A 23,826-nucleotide genomic window follows, 5' to 3' on the forward strand; every position below is an offset into this window, starting at 1 on the left:
TCTTTCTGACTTACTTCACTCTGTCACCTTATTTTTGATAAAGGAGGCAAGAATATACAATGAAGAAAAGACAGTCTCTTCAATAAGTGGTGCTGGGAAAACTGGACAGCTACATGTAAAAGAATGAAATTAGAAAACTCCCTAACACCATACACAAAAACAAACTCAAAATGGATTAAAGACCTAAATGTAAGACCAGACACTATAAAACTCTTAGAGGAAAACACAGAACACTCTATGACATAAATCACAGCAAGATCCTTTTTGAACCACCTCCTAGAGAAATGGAAATAAAAAAAAAAATAAACAAATGGGACCTAATGAAACTTAAAAGCTTTTGCACAGCAAAGGAAAACATAAACAAGACAAAAAGACAACCCTCAGAATGGGAGAAAATATTTGCAAATGAAGCATCTGACAAAGGATTAATGTCCAAAATTTACAAGCAGCTCATGCAGGTCAATATCAAAAAAAAAAACAAACAACCCAATCCAGAAATGGGCAGAAAACCTAAATAGACATTTCTCCAAAGAAGATATACAGATAGTCAATGAACACATGAAAGAATGCTCAGTATCACTAATCATTAGAGAAATGAAAATAAAAACTACAGTGAGGTATCACCTCACACAGGTCAGAATGGTCATCATCAAAAAATCTACAAACAATAAATGCTGGAGAGAGTGTGGAGAAAAGGGAACCCTCTTGCACTATTGGTGGGAATGTAAATTGAAACAGTCCCTTGTTGTTGAGGTAGGGGGTCAATCAGTATGAAACTTATTTGGGTTGGCTTGCTTCCAGCTCTCCTTTTGACTCTCCCCTGCTGAGTACCCACTGATATTTACTGAACTTACAAATGCCAAACACTGTGTAACTGTGACCACATGTCACTGGCACAACAAACCCAGTAGGAAACAGAAGAGTAAACTGAGGCTCAAAAAGTCAGCAAATGTCAATGGGCCAACTTTATCCTACTAGAAAATTACTACAGTTAGTCATTCCCAAATGTTGGACTGTGGACCAGTGTCGCTGAAAGTCAGTTTTGATTACCATAGCAAAATGAACAAATAAGAGCAATGTAGCAAAAAGACATCATTAAGCTAGAGCTAAATTATTCATCTTATTTGTTATTACGAGATTATGTCCTTCCTACTTTTATCAGTTTAAATGCCCTTTTATTAAAAAATAATATTTGAGCGTGGTCAATTTTTGTAATGTTTAATGTGTTTATTCAACAAAATTGAAAGTTGGCAAGTCTATGTCCACCTCCAATAATCTTCTGAAATGATACTGGTCCCATAGCCATAGCATACAATGTGCAGGTGGTACAATGTAAAATACCAGGAGATGCCCTTTCATCAGTATGTGAGTTGGGTAGAGCCCAAACAATATCAGGCAACCCTGCTGTGAAAACTAAAGTCTGGGAATCACTGACTCTCAGAGCATTCCCTTCCCACTTACACCAGAATGTTAGCAAAACAAATAGAAAAAATGGAAATCTGACTATATTCTAGCTAAATGTAAGTGCTTTTCAGTTCTGTTAAGGCTTTTAAATCTAAAACACACCTAGGAGTTAACACATACAACAAATACTTATAAATATCATAAATCTATGGACCAGCTATATATGCCAGGTACCCTACAAACTGTCAGAAACATATGCATGAATACCATCTTTATCCTCAAGGTTCTCACAGTCTAGTGGATAACCTATTTAATAGAAATATATACTTTATACACTGAACATAACCTCACTGATCTTCAAATTAGCCTTGTGAGGCAGTATTATTCCCATTTTTTCAGATGAAGAAAATCTCAGATAAATGACAATATGATCTCCAAGCAAACAAGGGATAAAACAGGAATTCACATTCAGCTCTTCTGCTGACCTCCCCAGTGTGAGTGTGTGTGTGGTAGGGAGAGAGAGGCCGTGAGGAAGTACTTGGATTATATGCCTAATATAATACCAGATACTGTTAGTACAAATCTATTGGCTTACACTGCTGTTGATGATTTCATGGGTGAAAAAATTATGCAAATCCTCTGCTGCTGGTACAGTTCTAATTAATTGCAGGTGCTTATTACTCTCCTGGATCTCAGCTCTCAGCCTCTAGACATATCCCCATTTTAATAACCCAGAGAATATTACAGTGAGAAATGCTACTGTTCTGACTCCCTCCACCCCTCTCCCCACCCAAAATGATCTCTCTTCAGCACATCCCTGAGGATGGTGCCCAGGTAAGGGAGCTTACTACAGTAGTGTCCAACATAGGGTCTTAGAAGGAGTTGTAGTAAAACAGAAATAGTTGTTATTCTTGAGAACTACATCAACTGGCAGAAGAAGGAAAAGCAATAGCAAACCAGAGGTCAGATTTCCTTATTCTTCTATCAAACTCAAAATGTCAACATTTTAGTGCTGAAAAAAAAATGAAAGAAAAACCATTAAGGAGAGTGTTGTTCAGTTAGATTTCATTTCCAGAACTCTATTCCTATCAAGAAACAATCGGTTTTCTATAATAGAGCCATGTGCAAGCTAAGAGACTTTGGAAGGCAGCAAATGATCATGAGAGCTGAAATGATTGCTTCTCTGAGTGAAATGAGTGGTCTTTGATCTGTTCCCTTGTTCTAAGGCCATCACGGGTGCCATCGGCCTCAAGATCTGTGAATCCATACATAGTATGTTTTGTTGTCATCGCAGTTGTGGTGATCCTGGCAGTGACCACATCTCTACTTGTCTACTTTTTAGCTCTTGGTAAGTACCAGAAGATTGGATATAGCACTTTTCAGATGAATTAACTAAATATACTTTCAGATTAAAAGTTGGCATTCTCACTTTTATTGCCACTTCTATTTCTTAATACAACATAATTATATATTTTATTCATATACCCCTGAATATATGTTCATGTCTATATTTTCTCTAATTCAGTATTTTTTCTCTTCTTTTTCTTTTGGCCTCTTTTAGTATACTAAACAACATTAAACCCAGACAAGAATTATTCTAGCCAAGGGAAAAAACTCAGTATTTTTCTGATGCTAGAGTTCACTTGTTTTGTTTTTTCATTAATACCATGATTTCCTTCTTCATTTAAAATTTGCAAAGGACCTTAAGTTTCAACATCTAAAAGTTGGATTAGCTAAATATTTGTTAATTCACAACCTGTCTCCCAAAAATAATCTTAGGAGCAGAACAATTATGATAGGAGATGAATTTGAAATTAAGAAGTAGAAAGAGGTTAAAACAAACTTTAAAAAGGATTCCGTTCCTTTTTGTTTCTCTTAGTTTCTTTAATTTTTCATTACATCATAAAAATAGGAAACAAAGAAATAATATAAAGAATGCATATACCCTGCTCATTCACAAACAACTTAATATTTCAGTGAATATTCTTTCAGATGTTTTAATGTAGATAAAATGTGTCAAATTTCACTAGATAATATATGTTATAATCTGGTTTCTTCACCTGAAAAAACACTTTGAGTTTGTTTGTTTTTTTAATTTTGCTATAATCCTGTTAAATTATTTAAATAATTGGGGCAGGGTGGGGCAGTGTGTGAAGGCATATGGGTATGTGTGAGTGTGGAGACTGAGCAAGAACAAATTTATTTATTCCAGTAACTAGGAATAATCTTTTCAGTCAATCTAATTATAAAGTTGTGGCTAAATTTTGCTTTTGACTACATTTTGCTATCAAATCACCTAGAGACAAATATGTCCAAGGTGAATTATGGAAGAAGGAAAAACAAACATCAAGTTTCAGATTAAACTAATGAATTTTCGCTCTTAACAGCACTGTATTGTCACACTTAAACACAAAGGGCGAGGCCTTAAATAAGTCCTCTTCAAAGTGTATACCAGTAACCACTTATGGCCCTAGAAAGACTTGTCCTTCTGCCACAAAGGACCACACAACCCTATCCCCAGGATCTCAAATGCTTTCCCTGATTGAGGTATTTCTCTGCATAAATTATGTATATGAATGATCAAATGGAATCAGGGAATTTTTTCCTGAGACAGGTTAGGTTATGTCCATGTTCATAATGTTTCTAAGGTAAGGACAAGTATGTTTTAGGAATTTTTATTTCCTTCACATAGCTTAACATATCCATTGGAAGACACTTTTTGATGGAAATAGTTCACACTGAACAACCAGATTAGCTTTCTTATCAGAACAGTTATTTTCTAGCTTAATCCAGAGAACCAATAAGTCACTAATTCCTCTAAAAAGAATAGTATTTGAAATAATTTTAAAAACTATTCAGAATTACTTTATTCCTTAATGATAAATGAATAATAGTGCATTATAGACATTAATATTTCATGAATGAATAAATCTGTAATCACAAATCTCCCTAAAATATAGTAAGAATGAAAATTATGATACTACTGAACAATTTCTCAAATAATGCTGCTCTGATTTTCATGCATTTTTAACATTTCCAGCATTGCCAATCTTTTTAAAAACTGAAAGAAAAATAATTTTATTAGAGTTACATTATATTAAGTTTAGAGTTTTCTTTCAAGGGAATCAAATTTTTTTAAATTGTATAACATAGCCTCCCATAATCCTGTATAAAATACAGATTAAAGTACTTAGTAATGTGAGATTGATTCTGCCTTTTCTTTGTTTTACAGGGCAAAAACATTACTTTTACCATAGCAGCTTTCAAATCCTAAATGTTCAATATACTGATGAGCTAAATTCAACAGTTACACAGAAATATAGGACTTTGAGTGGAAGAATTGAGTCTACGGTAAGTTAATATTTGCATTTCCTCTTTATTATATCATAAAACAATTATGATAATAAACCTAATATTTTGTGATATATTTGCAACTCCTAGATACTCTGCATATTCTCCTCCCCGAATGGTGAAAGATGTGTTTCATTGTGCTTTTTCCAAGTCAATTTGCTTGTACACTTGCTCTTATTCATATTTTCTTACATCATGAGTGAAAAGTTTTAGGTCATGAGTAAACATATATTTTTATGATTATGACTTCAAAGATTGGAAGTCTATTGTTTATGCAATTTGAGCATTTTTCCTACCCTCGACATTGTCTTTTTAAATCCTTTTCATTTTGCCTTCTTTCCTTTTTTCTTATCCAACTAAACATACAGGTAGTAGGTGTTAAAATACATATTAACATAGTTTGGAGAACGTCATACTTTGGTTCAATGATCGACATAGAAAATATGCAAAGAAAGCCTGGGCTCTCACTTGAAAAGGCCCCCAGGCTGCTTACCAGGAAACCTCACAAGCAGACCCTTAGCACTGGTTTATCATCACAGACCAGGGTTCAGCCTTCAGCCCTGCAGAGTCAGAGCTGAACAATCTCAGGGTTGCTCACTTACCCTTACGTTTTCTAAGATTCCTAAGGTTATAACTTAATCCAATGGTTCTAAAACTTTAGCAAAATCACCTGGAAGGCTTATTAAAAATAGAGTTCTAGGCCCCAGTGTCAGAGTTTCTGACTCAGTAGTTAGAATTTGCATTTCTAACAAGTTCCCAGGTGATGCTGATGCTATGGTCCAGGGACCACACTTTGGGAACCACTGAGTTAATCTATAATGAGAATTATCATGGCTGGGGGACTGAATCATCTACTTGTCTAACACCTTTTTCCCCTAGGGGCAAACTACACTGGGAGCCAAGTATTGAGAAAAGTGCTTGGTGAGCATTAAATTAGAGCAAGGGAAGTTAGTATATTATTTAAATGTATAATCAGAATAAACAGCTGAATCAGAATAATCTGGGAACAGAATCTAGTCCAGGAGGCAGAGGTGGGGTTAATATTGGGGAACATCAGTTTATTATGTCAGAAGTGGGAGCCTCCTGTTCCTTCAATAAATTTTATTAAACATCAATCCTGTCAAATGCTGTGGGCATACAATAAGTGGAGTAGATATTGGGTCTGCCCTCATGGAGGTTAGTCTAACATGGGAGATTAAACAAGCTTACAAATATTTATAATATAAGGTATGCAGTGAGTATGTGACATGAGAGCAACGCAGATGTAAGTTTGTGGTAAGAGGATAAATGATATCCAATTATGGAGATCAGAGACAGCATCTTATAAAAGATGACTTTTCAGGTTAGCTTTTAGAATGAGTAGGGCACACCACAGCTAAAATATGAGTCAAGGCATAGAGAGGAGAATGTGCTTAGCTAAAAAGTTTGGGTTTTATCTTGTAGAGAGAAAGTCTTGAGCTAGAGGCAGAATGATACAAACAGGATCTGATAGATTCATGTTCCAAATGTAAAAATTAGACTATAAAGAGAAGAGCCTGCACACAGTAAGGCTAGTTAGAAGCTCATTACGGTGGTCCAGAAGAAAGCCAAGGGGTTAAAACTTGAATTAGGGCATATTCCAGAAAATGTGGAAATGCAGATAAAACTTCCATTTTAGGCTTACCAAAGCAATCCACCTCCCCAACTTCCTAATTTCTCTTCCCAACCTGCTCTTAAAAAAATCAATAGGAATATTTAGTTACATCATTTGCATCATGAGAGCCCATTGTTTAGACTTCAAATCAAGAGACTTTTTTTTTAGTATTTAAAGAATATCCTTAAATTTATTAACATTTATTTAAAAATGCCAGTTTTTAAAAACTTTGGTACTTTGTCATTAGTAATGAATTACTTCACGACTGACTGCCCACACAGTTTAGATGTTGAAAGGTGCTGATTTATGCAATAATCGGTGCTTGGGTTAGTAATACTACTCTGAGGCTGGACCCCACAAATACAAATACAAACTACACAGACAAATACAAAGAGCCTGTGAGTACCTCTGTCTGAGGCAGAGGGCAACCTGCAAATATGAACAGATTTTCTTGTGATTAACAGTGCAAGAGACATTCTTAAATTTCTTGAAGAAGATACTAGAGACAAACGTATCAGGAGGCCAGTCTGAGGACAGTTATTCATAATGAAGTCCTCACATCCACACAAAGACATCATGTAATGTTTCAGCTATTTACCCAGTCTAATAAAAGGGAGAAAACTGTAAGTGTGTATATTGAGAATCCCAGCTTCATTATAGGGAATTAGAACCCAACTATTTGTCATTAAAGCAAGATGCCAGAGACATCCTCAGCCCTAAAGAGGTCACTCAGTTCCTGCCAGACAGATCAGATATGTTAGGTCAGCACATCCTTCATAGAGCATATGTAAAACTGCAGAAGACTGATATGGAGAGAAACGGCATAAGGCATAAAGCACAACGTACATATTCAGCAATGTGAAAAACATAAACTAAGTTTCTTTTCAAAAGTACTACCAGCACATTTGGAAGATATTCAGTAAGTCTTTAAAACCCAATCCCAATGACAAAAAAATTATACAATCTAATTTGTTATTCTTAAATTACTCTCAAAAGTGGTCTATAAAGTAAATTGTAATGTATAAAGTGTTATCAAAATGAAAATAATTTTAGTATTGTCTTTTGTTGTAAAGATAATAAAAGAGTAGAAAAGTCAAGGCATTCAAGAAATATAAAGAGAAAGAAATATACAAAAAATCTCAATACTCATATATCCACTATTAATATTTTGATGTTCCAAGTACTTTTCATGAAAACTGCATAATCATCCATGCACAAACACATACAATTTTCTGTCAATGGAATAAGACTATACATGCTTGTTTACTACTACCTTTTTCTCAAAAAATATGTCATAGAGGCATTTAAATATCAATGAAGAAATACACCATTTTAAATAACTAAATAGTATTATAGTGCGTAAAGGGACAATATTTTATTTAACCAGTCCTCTGTTGAGAGATGTTCAAATTGTTTCCAGTTTTTCACTATTATATCCAATATTCTGATGACCAGTCTTGTTGATACATCCCTGCACACCTGAGTGATTATATTCTTGGGACATATTCCCAGAAGTAGAATTATGAGAATATAGGGTTTATGCTTTTATTTCTCTCTAGAGATTTTTAAATTTCTTCTTCAATTTTTATAAAGATTTTATTTTAGAAGCATTTTAGATTTATAGAAAAGTTGCAAAGATAATATAGAGTTCTCATATACATCACACCCAGTTTCCTCTATGATTAACGTTTTATATTACAATAGTATATTTATTGCAATTAATGATCCAATATTAATACATTGCTATTAACCAAATTCTGTATTTTATTCAGATTTGCTTTGTTTTTACTTAATGTTCTTTTCCGTTTCCTGATCCCATTCAGGATAGCAAATTACAGAGTTGTCATGTCTCCTTAGGCTCTTGTAGACTATGAGAGTTCCTCAGATTTTCCTTGTTTTTGATAACCTTGACAGTTTTGAGGAATACTAGTCAGGTATTTTGTAGAAATGTCCCACAATTGGAGGCCTTCTGATGATTTTTCCTACAGTTAGACTGGGGTTTGGCGTTTTAAGGAGGAAGACTATAGAGGAAAAGGGTCATTTTCATTACATCATATGAAGTGGGGTACATAATACCAACATGACTTACCACTGTTGACCTTGATCACCTAGCTGAAGTAGTGTTGGCCAGATTTCTATACTGTAAAGTTACTCCCTCCCTTTTCCATATTATACTCTTTGGAAGAAAGACACTATGTACAGGCCACACATAAGAAGTGGAGGAGTAACGGGTTATGCTTTGAATATTTAAAGAATATTTGAAATTCTTCTGTTTGTCTAGTTTCTCCATGTACTAAGTCAACCATTTGTTTATATCAATATAGTGATCTATGCATTTTTAACATTTATTTTAATTTCTAGATTGCACTCCAGAAGTGCCCCAGTTTACATTCTTACCACCAGTATATAAGTATGCATAGGTATGCTTATTTCCCCCACAGCATTAACACTATGCATTGTAAATCTTATTAATTGTTGCTAATTCAATAGGTAAGAAGTGATATCTCACTATTATTTTGGTTGGCATCTCTTTGATTACTAGTAAGATTTAATCTGTCTCCCTATAGTAATAGGTCATTTTTATAATTTCATTTATGAATTGCCTGGTCATGACCTTGCCCATTTTCTTACTGGAGTCTTTGCGTTTTTATATAAATCTGGGGGAAAAAATTCTTTCCTTGTTAAAATATTAAAATGTGCCTGTCATTCATTTGCATGTATTTATCTAATAAGATTTCACTTTCAACCTTGTTTATAATCTAGGGTTTTTTTTTACTGCCATATAGATTTTTTAGGTAGCCAAAATTATCAATTTTATCTTTGATTCACCTGTAATTTATTTTTTAATAAGATAGAGATCCAGCTTTTTTCCCCTAAAAGAGCTAGGTGGTGGTAGCAAAACAGTATATTAAATAGTGCAATGGATTTATTTGTTGTGCCATCTTTATCATACACTAAATTCCTCCTTTTCTTTTTTTGTACTCCTCTCTCTTTCACTGACTAGTCTTTGCCTGTACCAGTACCCAGCTATTTACTGTGGCTTTATAATTAAACATCTGACAGAGAAAGATTCCCCTTGAAATTCATCTGATGTATGATGTCTACAGTTAATCTCATTTATTCATACTTCTGTAGAAACACTTTGAATAATACTCTAATATAGTACTTTATAGTTCATAAAGCACTTTTACATATATCATCTAACCTTCAACTCACAATGGGCATGTAATTTTTATAGATGGGTAAGTGAATACTGTGAGAGATTAAGAAACATGACAAAGGCCATTCAACTGGAAAGTGATAGAACAAAAATTCAAACCAAGGTCTCCTGATTTCAAGTTCAAGAATTATACCACTTACCAGTGGTAACATGAGTACTATCATTATCCTTGTTCCATAGTCAGCAGTGTTAATTAATACTTAATGAGCAGTGGAATAATCCCAGAATTTCTATTATATTAAGCAATTCACTTTTCTGGTTCACAGTTTATTCATTAGTAAAATAAAATCATTGAACTAGATGATTTTTATAGTACATTCTACCTCAAAAAGTCTATGATTATGTGATTTTCACACAAGATATCCATGCCACCGAACCACCTGTTTTTCTCATACTGCCTCTCTGGTCACTCCTTCTCCTCTGTATCTCTTATAGATTCACCCTCCTCTAAACTGACATTAAATGTTGAAATTCCCCAACTCTTTGACCTATGCACTCCTCTCCTCTCACATTATTTTCTATCTCTAGATGATCTCATCCATGACCATTACTTCTACCAACACTTATATACTAATGACTCATGCTGTCATCAGCCCCGACTTTTCTTCTGTACTTCAGACCTTTTCCCCCAACTGCCAGCTTAATATCTCTACTTGGCTGTTGTAAAAACATCTCAAATATATTATGTCCCTAAATCATGATCCCTCCATGCCATACTAGCCTTCTTCCCATAATCCTAACCCCACTGATGATAATACCATTTATTCAGTTTTCCAAACCAGAAACCTGGAATTCATCCTTGACATACTGCTCTCTATCATTCCAAATATCCAATCTATTACCAACTCCTGTAGGTTTTATCCCCTGTATTTCTCTCAGATCCACTCATTTCTCTCCATATCTGCTACCACCATAACCATCCAAGCCATGACCTCTACACTGAAGTGCCAAAATAGTAACATAACTAATTTACGTTATTTTGTACCTAAAATTGTTTATCCACATGCAACCAGAGAGATTGTTCTCAAATTGCAAATCTGATTTTATTATCCTCTCATTTAAAACACTTCAGTGTCTTCCCATTATTATGGTAAAGACCAAATGCTTTACACACTAACAAGACTTTCATGGTCTGGCCTTTCTATATAACTCTAGCCTCCTTGCTTTCTAGGCTACAACTGTTCTGGCCTTTGATTCCTTAAACACAATCTGCTTGTTCCTACCTCAGGACTTTGTATGTGCCATTCACTCCACCTGTGAGGCTTTTCCTTTCTCTTCAACCAGCTAACTCTGATTCTTCCTGAAGATCTCAGTTTCATAAGCATTCCTCTGAGAAGCCTCTCTAATCTCACTGACTGGATCAAATCCCTCTACTATATTGCTGCACTTATCACAGTTATAATTCTGCTTAAATGTGGATGATAATCTGATTAGTGCCTATCTCCCCCATTAGATGTAAGCTCCATGATGGCAAGGACTGTCTTATTTTCTCCACCAGTGTAACCCAGTGCTTGATAGAGGGAGCGTGAAGCATAACAGGTGCTCAAAAACTGTTGAATGAATGAAAAAATGAACAAGGTGATTTCAAAATAATGAGAGCAACTGTTTGCAAAATACGTGTATCAAAACTATGAGTGCATTCTGATTGAATGGGCCTCTCCAAATAAAACAAGGGACTTCAATCAGGATTCATACCTGGGATCAACTGAACCATTGAAACTCCCCTTTGGCATCAGGGGTGGTATTGCAACAGATTCTGCAAACAACAATTGCCATTTTTTCCAAAATATACCTAATGACTGTACCATGAAAAAAAAACTAGGGCACAGGAAGAGAAAGACATCAGTATCAATTTGCAATTAATCTTATCACATCCCTTATACCATCAGGGCTTTTAGTACAGCCATTTAATAAGCACTGATTGTTGCCTGATGCCTAAAAGAGAATTTGGTACATAGTTGACATTCAAATATTTGTTGAATGAATGAATAAATGATACATTCTATCTGTTGGTTCCTGTGCTAAGTGCTAGGGACACAAAATAAAGATGTCATTGCAGTCAGGATGAAGCCCACAATGGTCTCCAAGATGGAGTTGTCATACCAGGGAGGGATTCACAATAATTTTATTGGAGTCATGGAAGAAAATACTCAAATGTCACTCTACATGTGTTTTTCTCTTTTATGAAAAAATTTTTAAACAAGAAGAAAAAGAAAATAGGAAGAGAAGGAGTGAAGGAACAAATGAACAAACTTAGCTTTGTTACTATTTAACAAATGGATTGACACTGGCAACTTTGTTTGGTTTTATGTCAAGTAGTTCCACACAATGTGTGTGAAAATATCTTGAGGGATGGGGTGGGCAGTAACACAGTAGAACTGACTGGGCATCAGTACACTTTTACCAGCTCTCAATAGATTTAAATGATACACAGTTTCCACTAGATTTTAAAATTATATTATCTAGCTCTAAAAGTAAACTAAACCTCCCCCAAAATTAATATGAGGACTGAGAAGAATCCTGCAAAACACAAATAAATTTAAAAACCTGCAATTTGAAGATAACCCTCATATGCAGTAATGAATATGCAATATACAATAATGAATAAGTAAATGAACAGTTAGGTAACATAAGAACCGACAATCTTCTATTTCTGGCTAGAGCCATACTGTCAGGTTTAAGCAATGCTTCTTAGAAGATGTTTAAACACACACACACACATCCTGTCCCTTCAAGGTATAAGTGTGAGAAATTAACTGCTTTTTAAATAAATAAGAGATAACTTTGGAAATACATGTTTAACAATGTGTCCAGCATTAGATGACTGAGTTCAGTTGTTTTGTTTTACTGAAAATCAAGGGCTTAGACATGCACACATAAAAATTTGGGAGACAAAAATTACCTACCATATTTGATTTTGAACACATTTCTTAAAATATGTATATAAATATAATGAAGCTCCTTTGATTTGATCTGAAAGGGTAGTCAATTGAAATCAGGGAAGATGGAAAGTCACTTGCTGAACTTCAACAAAACCTTCGCATGATTGGTGGGACTGACAACTTAGTGTCATGATTTGTTAAGTTCTGCCAATGACCTTCATGCATCTGGAGCCACATAATTGTGTGGAAACTTCTTCAGTGCTTCAGACCAAGTATTTAGATTAAACTTAGAATCATACCTTTGGGTCAGTTTATCACAGTGTTTCAAAAATTATAAATTCTGGGCTTCCCTGGTGGTGCGGTGGTTGAGAGTCCACCTGCTGATGCAGGGGACACAGGTTCATGTCCCAGTCTGGGAAGATCTCACATGCTGTGGATCGGCTGGGCCCATGAGCCATGGCCGCTGAGCCTGAGCATCTAGAACCTGTGCTCCGCAACGGGAGAGGCCACAACAGTGAGAGGCCTGCGTACCGCAAAAAAAAAAAAAATCTCTCTCTATATATATTTGAAGAGTATTGTCGTAATAGGTAGATTATATTGCCATGTATTTTATCTTTTTCTTGAAAACTGAGTTTCCAGATCTTCTGATTAAACAGAAAAGAAAGTTTGTAACTGAAGGGTGACTGAAATAACAAAAACAGCGTTATTACTATTATTCAGCTCATGAATATTATGCACAAAACTGTACCTATTGAGAAATGTTATGAGGTAGGTATGTGAGAGATGCTTCCACCTCATCAGTTGTTCATGTAATTTCATCATTAAATACTAAAATACAAGACAAAACAAAAAATATACCTACCAAGTAAGAAGGTACTGAAAATAAGAAGGTGATTTACTTTCATGGGGTAGCTAATAAGATCTTTTCTCCCTCAAGATGAAAAATATGTGAAAATTATAGACATTCTATGTGCAATGTCTTACCCTTTGTATGACCTCACCTATTAACCAGTTTAATGATGGTTACTTTGTTAGAATTTACCTAAATAATCTATATCTCACTTCAATTCTTATCGATTAGGAATATTATTGAGGTTTGAGGATTCTAGACTATTCTAGAATTCAAAGATAGTATTGTCAAGAGACCTTCAAGATGGCAGAGGAGTAAGACATAGAGATCACCTTCCTCCTCACAAATACATCAAAAATACGTGTTCATGTGGAACAACTCCTACAGCACACCTACTGAACGCAGGCAGAAGCCCTCAGACTTCCCAAAAGGCAAGAAACTCCCCATGTACCTGGGTAGGGCAAAAGAAAAAAGAAAAAACAGAGACAAAAGAATAGGGATGGGACCTGCACCAGTGGGAGGGAGCTGTGAAGGAGGAAAAGTTTCCACACACTAGGAAGGCCCTTCACTGGTAGAAAAGGGGGGTGGGCGGGGGGCGAAGCTTCAGAGCTACAGAGAAGAGTGCAGCAACAGGGATGCAGAGGGCAAAGCGGACAGATTCCTGCACAGAAGATTGGTGTCAACCAGCACTCACCATTCTGAGAGGCTTGTCTGCTCACCCACCGGGATGGGTGAGAGCTGAGAGCTGAGGCTCAAGCTTCGAAGTTCAGATCCCAGGGAGAGGACGGGAGTTGGATGCGTGAACATAGCCTGAAGGGGGCAAGTGTGACACAACTAACTGGGAGGGAGTCCAGGAAAAAGTCTGGAACTGCCTAAGACTCAACAGACCATTGTTTTGGGGCGTGCGAGGAGAGGAGATTCACAACACTGCATAAACGAGCTTCAGAGACGGGCACGAGCTGCGGCTATCAGCGCGGACCCCAGAGACGGGCATGAGATGCTAAGGCTGCTGCTGCAGCTACCAAGAAGCCTGTGTGCCAGCACAGTCCACACTTCCCCTCCCGGAAGCCTGTGCAGCTCGCCACCGCCAGGGCCCCGTAATCCAGGGGCAACTTCCTTGGTAGAACACATAGCGGGCCTCAGGCTGTTACAACGTCATGTGGGCCTCTGCAGCCGCAGGCCTGCCCTGCATTCTGTACCCCTCCCTCCCCCCAGCCTGAATGAGGCAGAGCCCTCTAATCAGCCGCTCTTTAACCCACTCCTATCTGGGCAAAGAACAGATGCCAGAGGGTAACCTACATGCAGAGGCAGGGCCAAATCCAAACATGAATCCCAGGAGCTGTGCAAACAAAGAGAAAGGGAAATTTCGCTGTGCAGCCTCAGAAGCAGTGGATTAAATCTCCACAGTCAACTCAATGTACCCTGCATCTGTGGAACACTGGAATAGAAACCAGATCATCCCAAAATTGAGGTGGTGGATTTTGGGAGCACCTGTAGACTTGGAGTTTGCTGCATGAGACTGACTACTTTAATTTTTTATGTTTATCTTAGTATAGTTTCTAGCACTTTTTATCACTGGTGGATTTGTTTATTGGTTTGGTTGCTCTCTTCTTTATTTTTAAATTACTTTTTTTTTACTTTAATAATTTAAAAAAATTTTATTTTAATAACTTTATTATATTATATTATTTTATTTTTCTTTCTTTCTTTTTTTTCTCCCTCATTTTCTGAGCCCCATGGCTGACACGGTCTTGGTGCTTCAGCTGGGTGTCAGGCCTGAGCCTCTGAGGTGGGAGACCCGAGCTCAGTACATTGGACCACCAGAGACCTTCCAGCCCCATATAATATCAACCAGTGAGAGTTCTCCCAGATATCTCTGCCTCAAAGCTAAGACCCAGCTTCACTCAACGACCACCAAGCTCCAGTGCTGGACACCCCATGCCAAACAACTAGGAAGACAGGAACACAACTACACCCATTAGCAGAGAGGCTGCCTAAAATCATAATCAGTTCACAGACAACCAAAAACACACCACCGGATGAGGTCCTGACCACCAGAAAACAAGATCCAGCCTCATCCACCAGAACACAGGCACCAGTCCCCTCCACCAGGAAGACTACAAAACCAACTGAACCAACCTTACCCACTGGGGGCAGACACCAAAAACAAAAGGGACTACGAACATGCAGGCTGTGAAAAGGAGACCACAAACACAGTAAGTTAAGCAAAATGAGAAGACAGAGAAATATGCAGAAGATGAAGGAGCAAAGTAAAAACCGACCTAAACAAATGAATGGAAGGGAAATAGGCAGTCTACCTGAAAAAGAATTCAGAATAATGATAGTAAAGATGATCCAAAATCTTGGAAATAGAATGGAGAAAATACAAGAAATGTTTAACAAGGACCTAGAAGAACTAAAGAGCAAACAAACAATGATGAACAACACAAAAAATGAAACTAAAAATTATCTGGAAGGAATCAATAGTAGAATAACTGAGGCAGAATAATGGATAAGTGACCCAGAAGATAAAATAGTGGGAATAATTATGGCAGAGAAGAATAAAGTAAAAAGAGTGAAAAGAATCGAAGACAGTCTCAGAGACCTCTGGGACAACATCAAATGCACCAACATTCGAATTATAAGGGTCCCAAAAGAAGAGAAAAAGAAAGGGACTGAGAAAATATCTTAAGAAATTAGAGGGCCTCCCTGGTGGCGCAGTGGTTGAGAGTCCGCCTGCCGATGCAGGGGATACGGGTTCGTGCCCCGGTCCGGGAGGATCCCATATGCCGCGGAGCGGCTGTGCCCGTGAGCCACGGCCGCTGAGCCTGCGCATCCGGAGCCTGTGCTCCGCAACGGGAGAGGCCACAGCAGTGAGAGGCCCGCGTACCGCAAAAAAAAAAAAAAAAAAAAAAGAAATTAGAGTTGAAAACTTCCCTAATATAGGAAAAGAAATAGTCAGTCAAGTCCAAGAAGTGCAGAGAGTCCCATACAGGATAAATCCAAGGAGAAACACACTGAGACACATATTAATCAAACTTTCAAACATTAAATACAAAGAAAAAATATTAAAAGCAGCAAGGGAGAAGCAACAAATACCATACAAGGAAATCCCCATAAGGTTAATAGCTGATCTTTCAGCAGAAACACTGCAAGACAGGAAGGAGTGGCAAGACATATTGAAAGTGATGAAAGGGAAAAACCTACAATCAAGATTACTCTCCCCAGCAAGGATCTCATTCAGTTTTGATGGAGAAATTAAAACATTTACAGAGAAGCAAAAGCTAAGAGAATTCAGCACAACCAAACCAGCTTTACAACAAATGCTGAAGGATCTTCTCTAGGCAGGAAACACAAGAGAAGGAAAAGACCTACAATAACAAACCCAAAACAATTAAGAAAATGGGAATAGGTACATATCGATAATTACCTTAAATGGAAATGGATTAAATGCTCCAACCAAAAGATATAGACTGGCTGAATGGAAACAAAAACAAGACCCATATATACGCTGTCTACAAGACACCCACTTCAGACCTAGAGACACATACAAACTGAAAGTGAGGGGATGGAAAAAGATATTCCATGCAAATGGAAATCAAAAAAAAAAAAAAGCAGGAGTAGCAATTCTCACATCAGACAAAATAGACTTTAAAATAAAGACTGTTACAAGAGACAAAGAAGGACACTACATAATGATCAAGGGATCAATCCAAGAAGAAGATATAACAATTATAAATATTTATGCACCCAACATAGGGGCACCTCAATACATAAGGCAAATGCTAACAGCCATAAAAGGGGAAATCGACAGTAACACAATCATAGTAGGGGACTTTAACACCCCATGTTCACCAGTAGACAGATCATCCAAAATGAAATAAATAAGGAAACACAAGCTTTAAATGATACATTAAACAAGATGGACTTAATTGACATTTAGAGGACATTCCATCCAAAAACAACAGAATACACTTTTTTTCTCAAGTGCCCATGAAACATTCTCCAGGATAGATCATATCTTGGGTCACAAATCAAGCCTTGGTAAATTTAAGAAAATTGAAGTCATATCAAGTATCTTTTCTGACCACAACACTATGAGACTAGATATCAATTACAGGAAAAAAACTGTAAAAAATACAAACACATGGAGGCTAAACAATACACTACTAAATAACCAAGAGATCACTAAAGAAATCAAAGAGGAAATTTAAAAATACCTAGAAACAAATGACAATGAAAACACAAAGGCCCAAAACCTATGGGACGCCGCAAAAGCAGTTCTAAGAGGGAAGTTTATAGCAATAAAATCCTACCTCGAGAAACAAGAAAAATCTCAAAAGAACAACCTAAACTTACACCTAAAGCAATTAGGGAAAGAAGAACAAAATAACCCAAAATTAGCAGAAGGGAAGAAATAATAAACATCAGATCAGAAATAAATGAAAAAGAAATGAAGGAAACGATAGCAAAGATCAATAAAACAAAAAGCTGGTTCTTTGAGAAGATAAAGAAAATTGGTAAACCATTAGCCAGACTCATCAAGAAAAAAAGGAAGAAGACTCAAACAACAGAAGTAGAAATGTAAAAGGAGAAGTAACAACTGACACTGCAGAAATACAAAGGATCATGAGAGATTAATACAAGCAACTCTATGCCAATAAAATGGACAACCTGGAAGAAATGGACAAATTCTTAGAAAAGCACAACCATCCAAGACTGAACTAGGAAAAATAGAAAATATAAATAAATCAATCACAAGCACTGAATTTGAAACTGTATTAAAAATCTTCCAGCAAACAAAAGCCCAGGAATGGATGGCTTCACAGGTGAATTCTATCAAACATTTAAAAAAGAGCTAACACCTAACCTTCTCAAACTCTTCCAAAATATAGCAGAAGGAGGAACACTACCAAACTCATTCTACAAGGCCACCATCACCCTGATACCAAAACCAGACAAAGATTTCACAGAAAAAGAAAACTCCAGGCTAATATCTCTGATGAACATAGATGCAAAAATCCTTAACAAAATACTAGCAAACAGGGCTTCCCTGGTGGCGCAGTGGTTGAGAGTCCGCCTGCTGATGCAGGGGACACGGGTTCGTGCCCCGGTCTGGGAAGATCCCACATGCCGCGGAGCGGCTGGGCCCGTGAGCCGTGGCCGCTGAGCCTGCGCGTCCGGAGCCTGTGTTCCACAACGGGAGAGGCCACAACAGTGAGAGGCCCGCGTACCACAAAAAAAAAAAAAAAATACTAGCAAACAGAATCCAACAGCACATTAAAAGGATCATACACCATGATCAAGTGGGGTTTATCCCCAGAATGCAAGGATTCTTCAAAATACGCAAATCAATGTGATATGCCACATGAACAAATGAAAGGATATAAACCATATGATAATCTCAATGGATGCAGAAAAACCTTTTGACAAAATTCAATGCCTATTTATGATAAAAGCTCCCCAGAAAGTAGGCATAGAGGGAACCTTTATGCACATGCACATATGGTCACCTTATCTTTGAGAAAAGAAGCAAGAATATACAACAGAGAAGACAGTCTCTTCAATGAGTGGTGCTGGGAAAACTGGACAGCTACATGTAAAATAATAAAATTAGAACACTTCCTAACAGCACACCCAAAAATAAACTCAAAATGGATTAAAGACCTAAATGTAAGGCCAGACTCTATTAAACTCTTTGAGGAAAACATAGGCAGAACACTCTTTGACATAAATCACAGCAAGATCCTTTTTGACCCACCTCCTAGAGAAATGGAAATAAAAACAAAAATAAACAAATAAGACCTAGTGAAACTTAAAAGCTATTGCACAGCAAAGGAAACCATAAAGAAGATGAAAAGACAACCCTCAGAATGGGAGAAAATATTTTCAAACAAAGCAGATGAGAAAGGATTAATATCCAAAATATACAAGCAGCTCATGCATCTCAATATGAAAAAAACAACCCAATACAAAAATGGGCAGAAGACCTAAATGGACATTTCTCCAAAGAAGATATACAGATTGCCAACAAACACATGAAAAGATGCTCAACATCATTAATCATTAGAGAAATGCAAATCAAAACTACAATGAGGGGCTTCCCTGGTGACACAGTGGTTGAGAATCTGCCTGCTAATTCAGGGGACATGGGTTCAAGCCCTGGTCTGGGAGGATACCACATGCCGTGGAGCAACTAGGCCAGTGAGCCACAACTACTGAGCCTGCGCGTCTGGAGCCTGTGCTCCGCAACAAAGAGGCCGCGATAGTGAGAGGCCTGTGCACCGCGATGAAGAGTGTCCCCCACTTGCCACAACTAGAGAAAGCCCTCACACAGAAACGAAGACCCAACACAGCAAAAATAATAAATTAATCAATAAACTCCTACCCCCAACATCTTCTTAAAAAAAAATAACAAAAAAAACTACAATGAGGTATCACCTCACACCAGTCAGAATGGCCATCATCGAAAACTCTACACACAGTAAATGTTGGAGAAGGTGTGGAGAAAAGGGAAACCTCTTGCACTGTTGGTGGGAATGTAAATTGATACAGCCACTATGGAGAACAGTATGGAGGTTCCTTAAAAAGCTAAAAATAGAACTACCTTATGACCCAGCAATCCCACTACTGGGCATATACTCTGAGAAAACCATAATTCAAAAAGAGTCATATACCACAATGTTCATTGCAGCACTACTTACAATAGCCAGGACACGGAAGCAACCTAAGTGTCCATCAACAGATGAATGGATAAAGAAGGTGTGGCACATATGTATAGTAGAATATTACTCAGCCATAAAAAGAAATGAAATTGAGTTATTTGTAGTGAGTTGGATGGACCCAGAGTCTGTTACACAGAGTGAAGTAAGTCAGAAAGAGAAAAACAATTACTGTATGCTAACACATATACATGGAATCTAAAAAAAAAAAAAAAAAAAAAAGGTTCAGAAGAACCTAGGGGCAGGACAGGAATAAAGACGCAGATGTAGAGAATGGACTTGAGGACATGGGAAGGGGGAAGGGTAAGCTGGGATGAAGTGAGAGAGTGGCATGGACATATATACACTACCAAATGTAAAATAGGTAGCTAGTGGGAAGCAGCTGCATAACACAGGGAGATCAGCTCCGTGTTTGTGACCACCTAGAGGGGTGGGATTAGGAGGGTGGGATGGAGACACAAGAGGGAGGAGATATGGGGATATACGTATATGTATAGCTGATTCACAGAAGAAATTAACACAACACTGTAAAGCATTTATACTCCAATAAAGACGTTAAAAAAAAAAAAACACAAAGATAGTACTGTCACCCTCTATCAGGAGGGAAATATAAAATAGTTCTTTTTTCATTGTTTACTTGATTTTGTGTCCATTGTAATAAAAGGGTCAATAATACAGGTTACAAAATCAAAGAAGTATGAAAGCAAACTCATCCGACCCATTAAACAAGAATCAATAATAAGTTTGAAGGGAGTGAAAAAGCCCAAAGGTTACATGTAAAGGTCACTGAAAATAGATGCATAGCCTCTGGGAGTTGCAGTAGTCAACTGTGTACAGAACAATTTTTTAAAAACACTTTGGACTGTTTTCCTTTTACAGATGAAGAAACTGAGAGGAAGAAAGTTTAAAAGATTCGTTCAAGTTCTCATAGCAAGCTAACTTTTCTCTGTGTCCCCTATCTACTACACTTTCCACTCTCCTATTGGCTTCCTCTTCAGGCATCTGCTCACTGATTTTCTACCAAGTATTTGATAAGTTCTAATGAAAGAGACTATAAAATTTTCACCCACTCTATGAAATACGGATTCTTATCCATAGGTCTCTTCTTTTATCCTTGTACATGGATATCAACCAATTAATCAACTTGCTTTCTTTATGTTGCTTATTACCTTAGTCCTCACTAAATTACATCAATATTTTCCACATAACAAAAATGTCATAGTTAAATTATATTTTTAACATTTTGGTCCAGTGTAGCCCATGCTGATGCAATACCAAATCATGAATTAAAATATAATTAAAAGAAACATCTAAATTTTAGCAATTCCTTCAGTTTTAGGTCAGTTCCTTTTACTTCTGTTAAAGTCAAGTAATTTTAAACACAAATCAGTTTATTAAACTCCCTTCTACAATATACCATATTAATAAACACACTAAAATCTATCCTTCTACATAGTTAACTAGAATACTCACCAAATGATTGCATTGTCATTCTAGATCATAGAATTTTGAGTGATTTTTGCTTTCTTCTTAACACTTACTAGTACTTCTTGAATTTTTTAAAAAGGAAATTATTTTGAAAAACTAAGAGCCTCATAACTCTTAAAAATGTTCAAGGCCTCTAGAAAGAAAAAAAAGTTATTTTGTCTCACAACTGGTTGGTCTGATATAAGCCTAAAGAATGGATACTGAAAAAATAAGATATAATGCAGTGTAATAGAGATTGCATAAACTTTAGTCTGAAGAAGAATTGGCTTCAAATCCTGGCTTAATGTAATGTTCAACATGCTACTTAATTGCCCCATCTTCACCTTTTCATGTTCATCCCCACTTTGGTCCAACCTCACAGTACAAGCCAATAGAATCCACTCCCCATTATGAAAGCTCAATACATCTCACCCTGCATCTTGGCAGAACTGTTCCAGTCACAGAATCACTACTAGTTTACTGTGAAGCTAAACCTTATACCTCAAGAGGACCATCCTTGCTGGCAATGAGCAATGATTCAGGGGGAAAGTTAAAGTTAGGTCAGGAAATACCAACTGATGCTAAAAATAACTTATGTTGCTTAGGCATTAATCAGAAACAATAAGGAAAAGACTGCCCTTTATTTCTTTTCCTCTTTCTCATCAAGCTCTCCATTGCTACTCATTTTAATCTGGTTTTACCCATTTAAGAACAGTTGTTGCAGGATCACACACTGTAAATTGTATCAGTGGACTCACCTAGTGCTGGGTTGGCTCATGCGCCCACCTCTTTTGCAATAGCCACCAAATCACGTAACGTGGGCTCTCATTGAGCAAAACATCTGCTATGTTTAGAATGGCTTCTAGTGAAGATGCATCCTGTCGATTATCATCTTTGTGTAATAGATGAAGAAACAGGCACTGCATCAGAAGGTTATTAACCTGCCTAAATCGTTCCCATGTGTTCTGAGATGGAACTAAACTAAACTGAACTCTCTATTCCTCATTAACATAGTCAACTCCCCATTAACAACCATGTTGCAAGGTTGGGCAGAAAGAGGAAACAGAGAAAGAACAGTAATTACAGAGAGGTTGTTTTTTCCTTTCTTTCTACAGATTACTAGAGGATTCAAAGAGTCAAATTTAAGAAAACAGTTCATCAGAGCTCATGTTATCAGCCTGAGGTGAGTGGAACTACAACAAAACATATCTATAAGCATAGATAAAACTTGGTGCATTTGATTTTGTTCACAGCATAGATAATGAATGAGACGTTCACACAATGTGTTGCAATATTATGAAAACAGTATCATAGGCAGTTTAAAAACCAATGCCAAAAAACAAAACATGTCACATACGATCTACTTACTAATGTAAATAACCATATTACTTCAGTTCTTGGTGAGAAAAGGAAGAAAGGGTAGAGAGAGAGTTGGGTAAAGGTACAGCAACAGGTTTATTCTATTATATAACTCCAGGGGATACTATTCACAATCCAGTCTATGTAGCAAACAATGTCTTGTGGAGGTGTGCAATGCTGTGGTCCTGGGCACGACTGGAACACTAAACCAACACCAAAAGTGGCTTTTTGGGTTTTGTCTGCCTGGAATGCTATAATATAAAGGATGTTGTGGCCAAATACAGACATGTCTGCTATAAATTAATAATAGGAGAAGTAGCAGCACACAAGCTAGTTATTTGCCATTCTTACCTTAGTTGAATATGAACTTAACCTTGTGATGTGATGTGATATCCCTATCAACTAAAATAGCCACCCTTACTGACCCTACCATAAATGTCTCAAATGTCCATATTGCTCAATCCTTCAAATAATATACAAAAGCTCTTCAGAAGGGCGAGAAATTATACTAAGTCTTTCTCAAATACTAATACCACAAGAAAATTAATTTTTCTTATTCTCGGAAGAGTCACCTAGTTAAGTACTCAGGAGCATACAGCTCTGGTCAGTTAAGTTTTGCTGAGGAGTTCAAGAAGAAGAATCCATAGGAAGAGCATTTTCCAAAATGCATTTCAGTCAGTTCAGTGCACATTCACCTTAGTACTTTCTTGAGAAATTCTCTGTACCAGCCACTAGCTTGCAATACTTGTAGGACTGAATCTGCATTTTTTTCTCCTTTTGTTCACTTCCCACTTACTACTCATTTCACTGCTGTCTGGCTTCTGACCTCACCACAAAATAGTAGTTGTTCTTGCCAAGTTCAAAAATGACATCTGAATCACAAACTCCAAAGAAATTATATCAGTCCTCTTCTTGGACCTTTCAATCCTTTTTGAAAT

At 36.9% G+C, this 23,826-nt stretch overlaps 1 protein-coding gene across 1 annotated transcript in view; it reads left to right on the plus strand.

Annotated features, from left to right (window-relative positions):
* Positions 1 to 2,227: 2,227 nt before the first annotated feature.
* The window catches only part of LOC308627521 (transmembrane protease serine 11D-like), a gene marked incomplete at both ends in the record, with an annotated part of 47,577 nt that continues 25,978 nt past the window's right edge, over positions 2,228 to 23,826 (plus strand). Inside the window, 4 exons of the mRNA XM_081253782.1 lie at positions 2,228 to 2,238; positions 2,631 to 2,752; positions 4,637 to 4,755; positions 22,645 to 22,712. Coding sequence (XP_081109908.1) covers positions 2,228 to 2,238; positions 2,631 to 2,752; positions 4,637 to 4,755; positions 22,645 to 22,712 — 320 coding nt within the window. The remainder of the gene's footprint in view (positions 2,239 to 2,630; positions 2,753 to 4,636; positions 4,756 to 22,644; positions 22,713 to 23,826) is intronic.

The sequence above is a fragment of the Mesoplodon bidens genome (genome assembly GCF_964165515.1).
Source record: "Mesoplodon bidens genome assembly, chromosome: 1".
NCBI lineage: Eukaryota > Metazoa > Chordata > Mammalia > Artiodactyla > Ziphiidae > Mesoplodon > Mesoplodon bidens.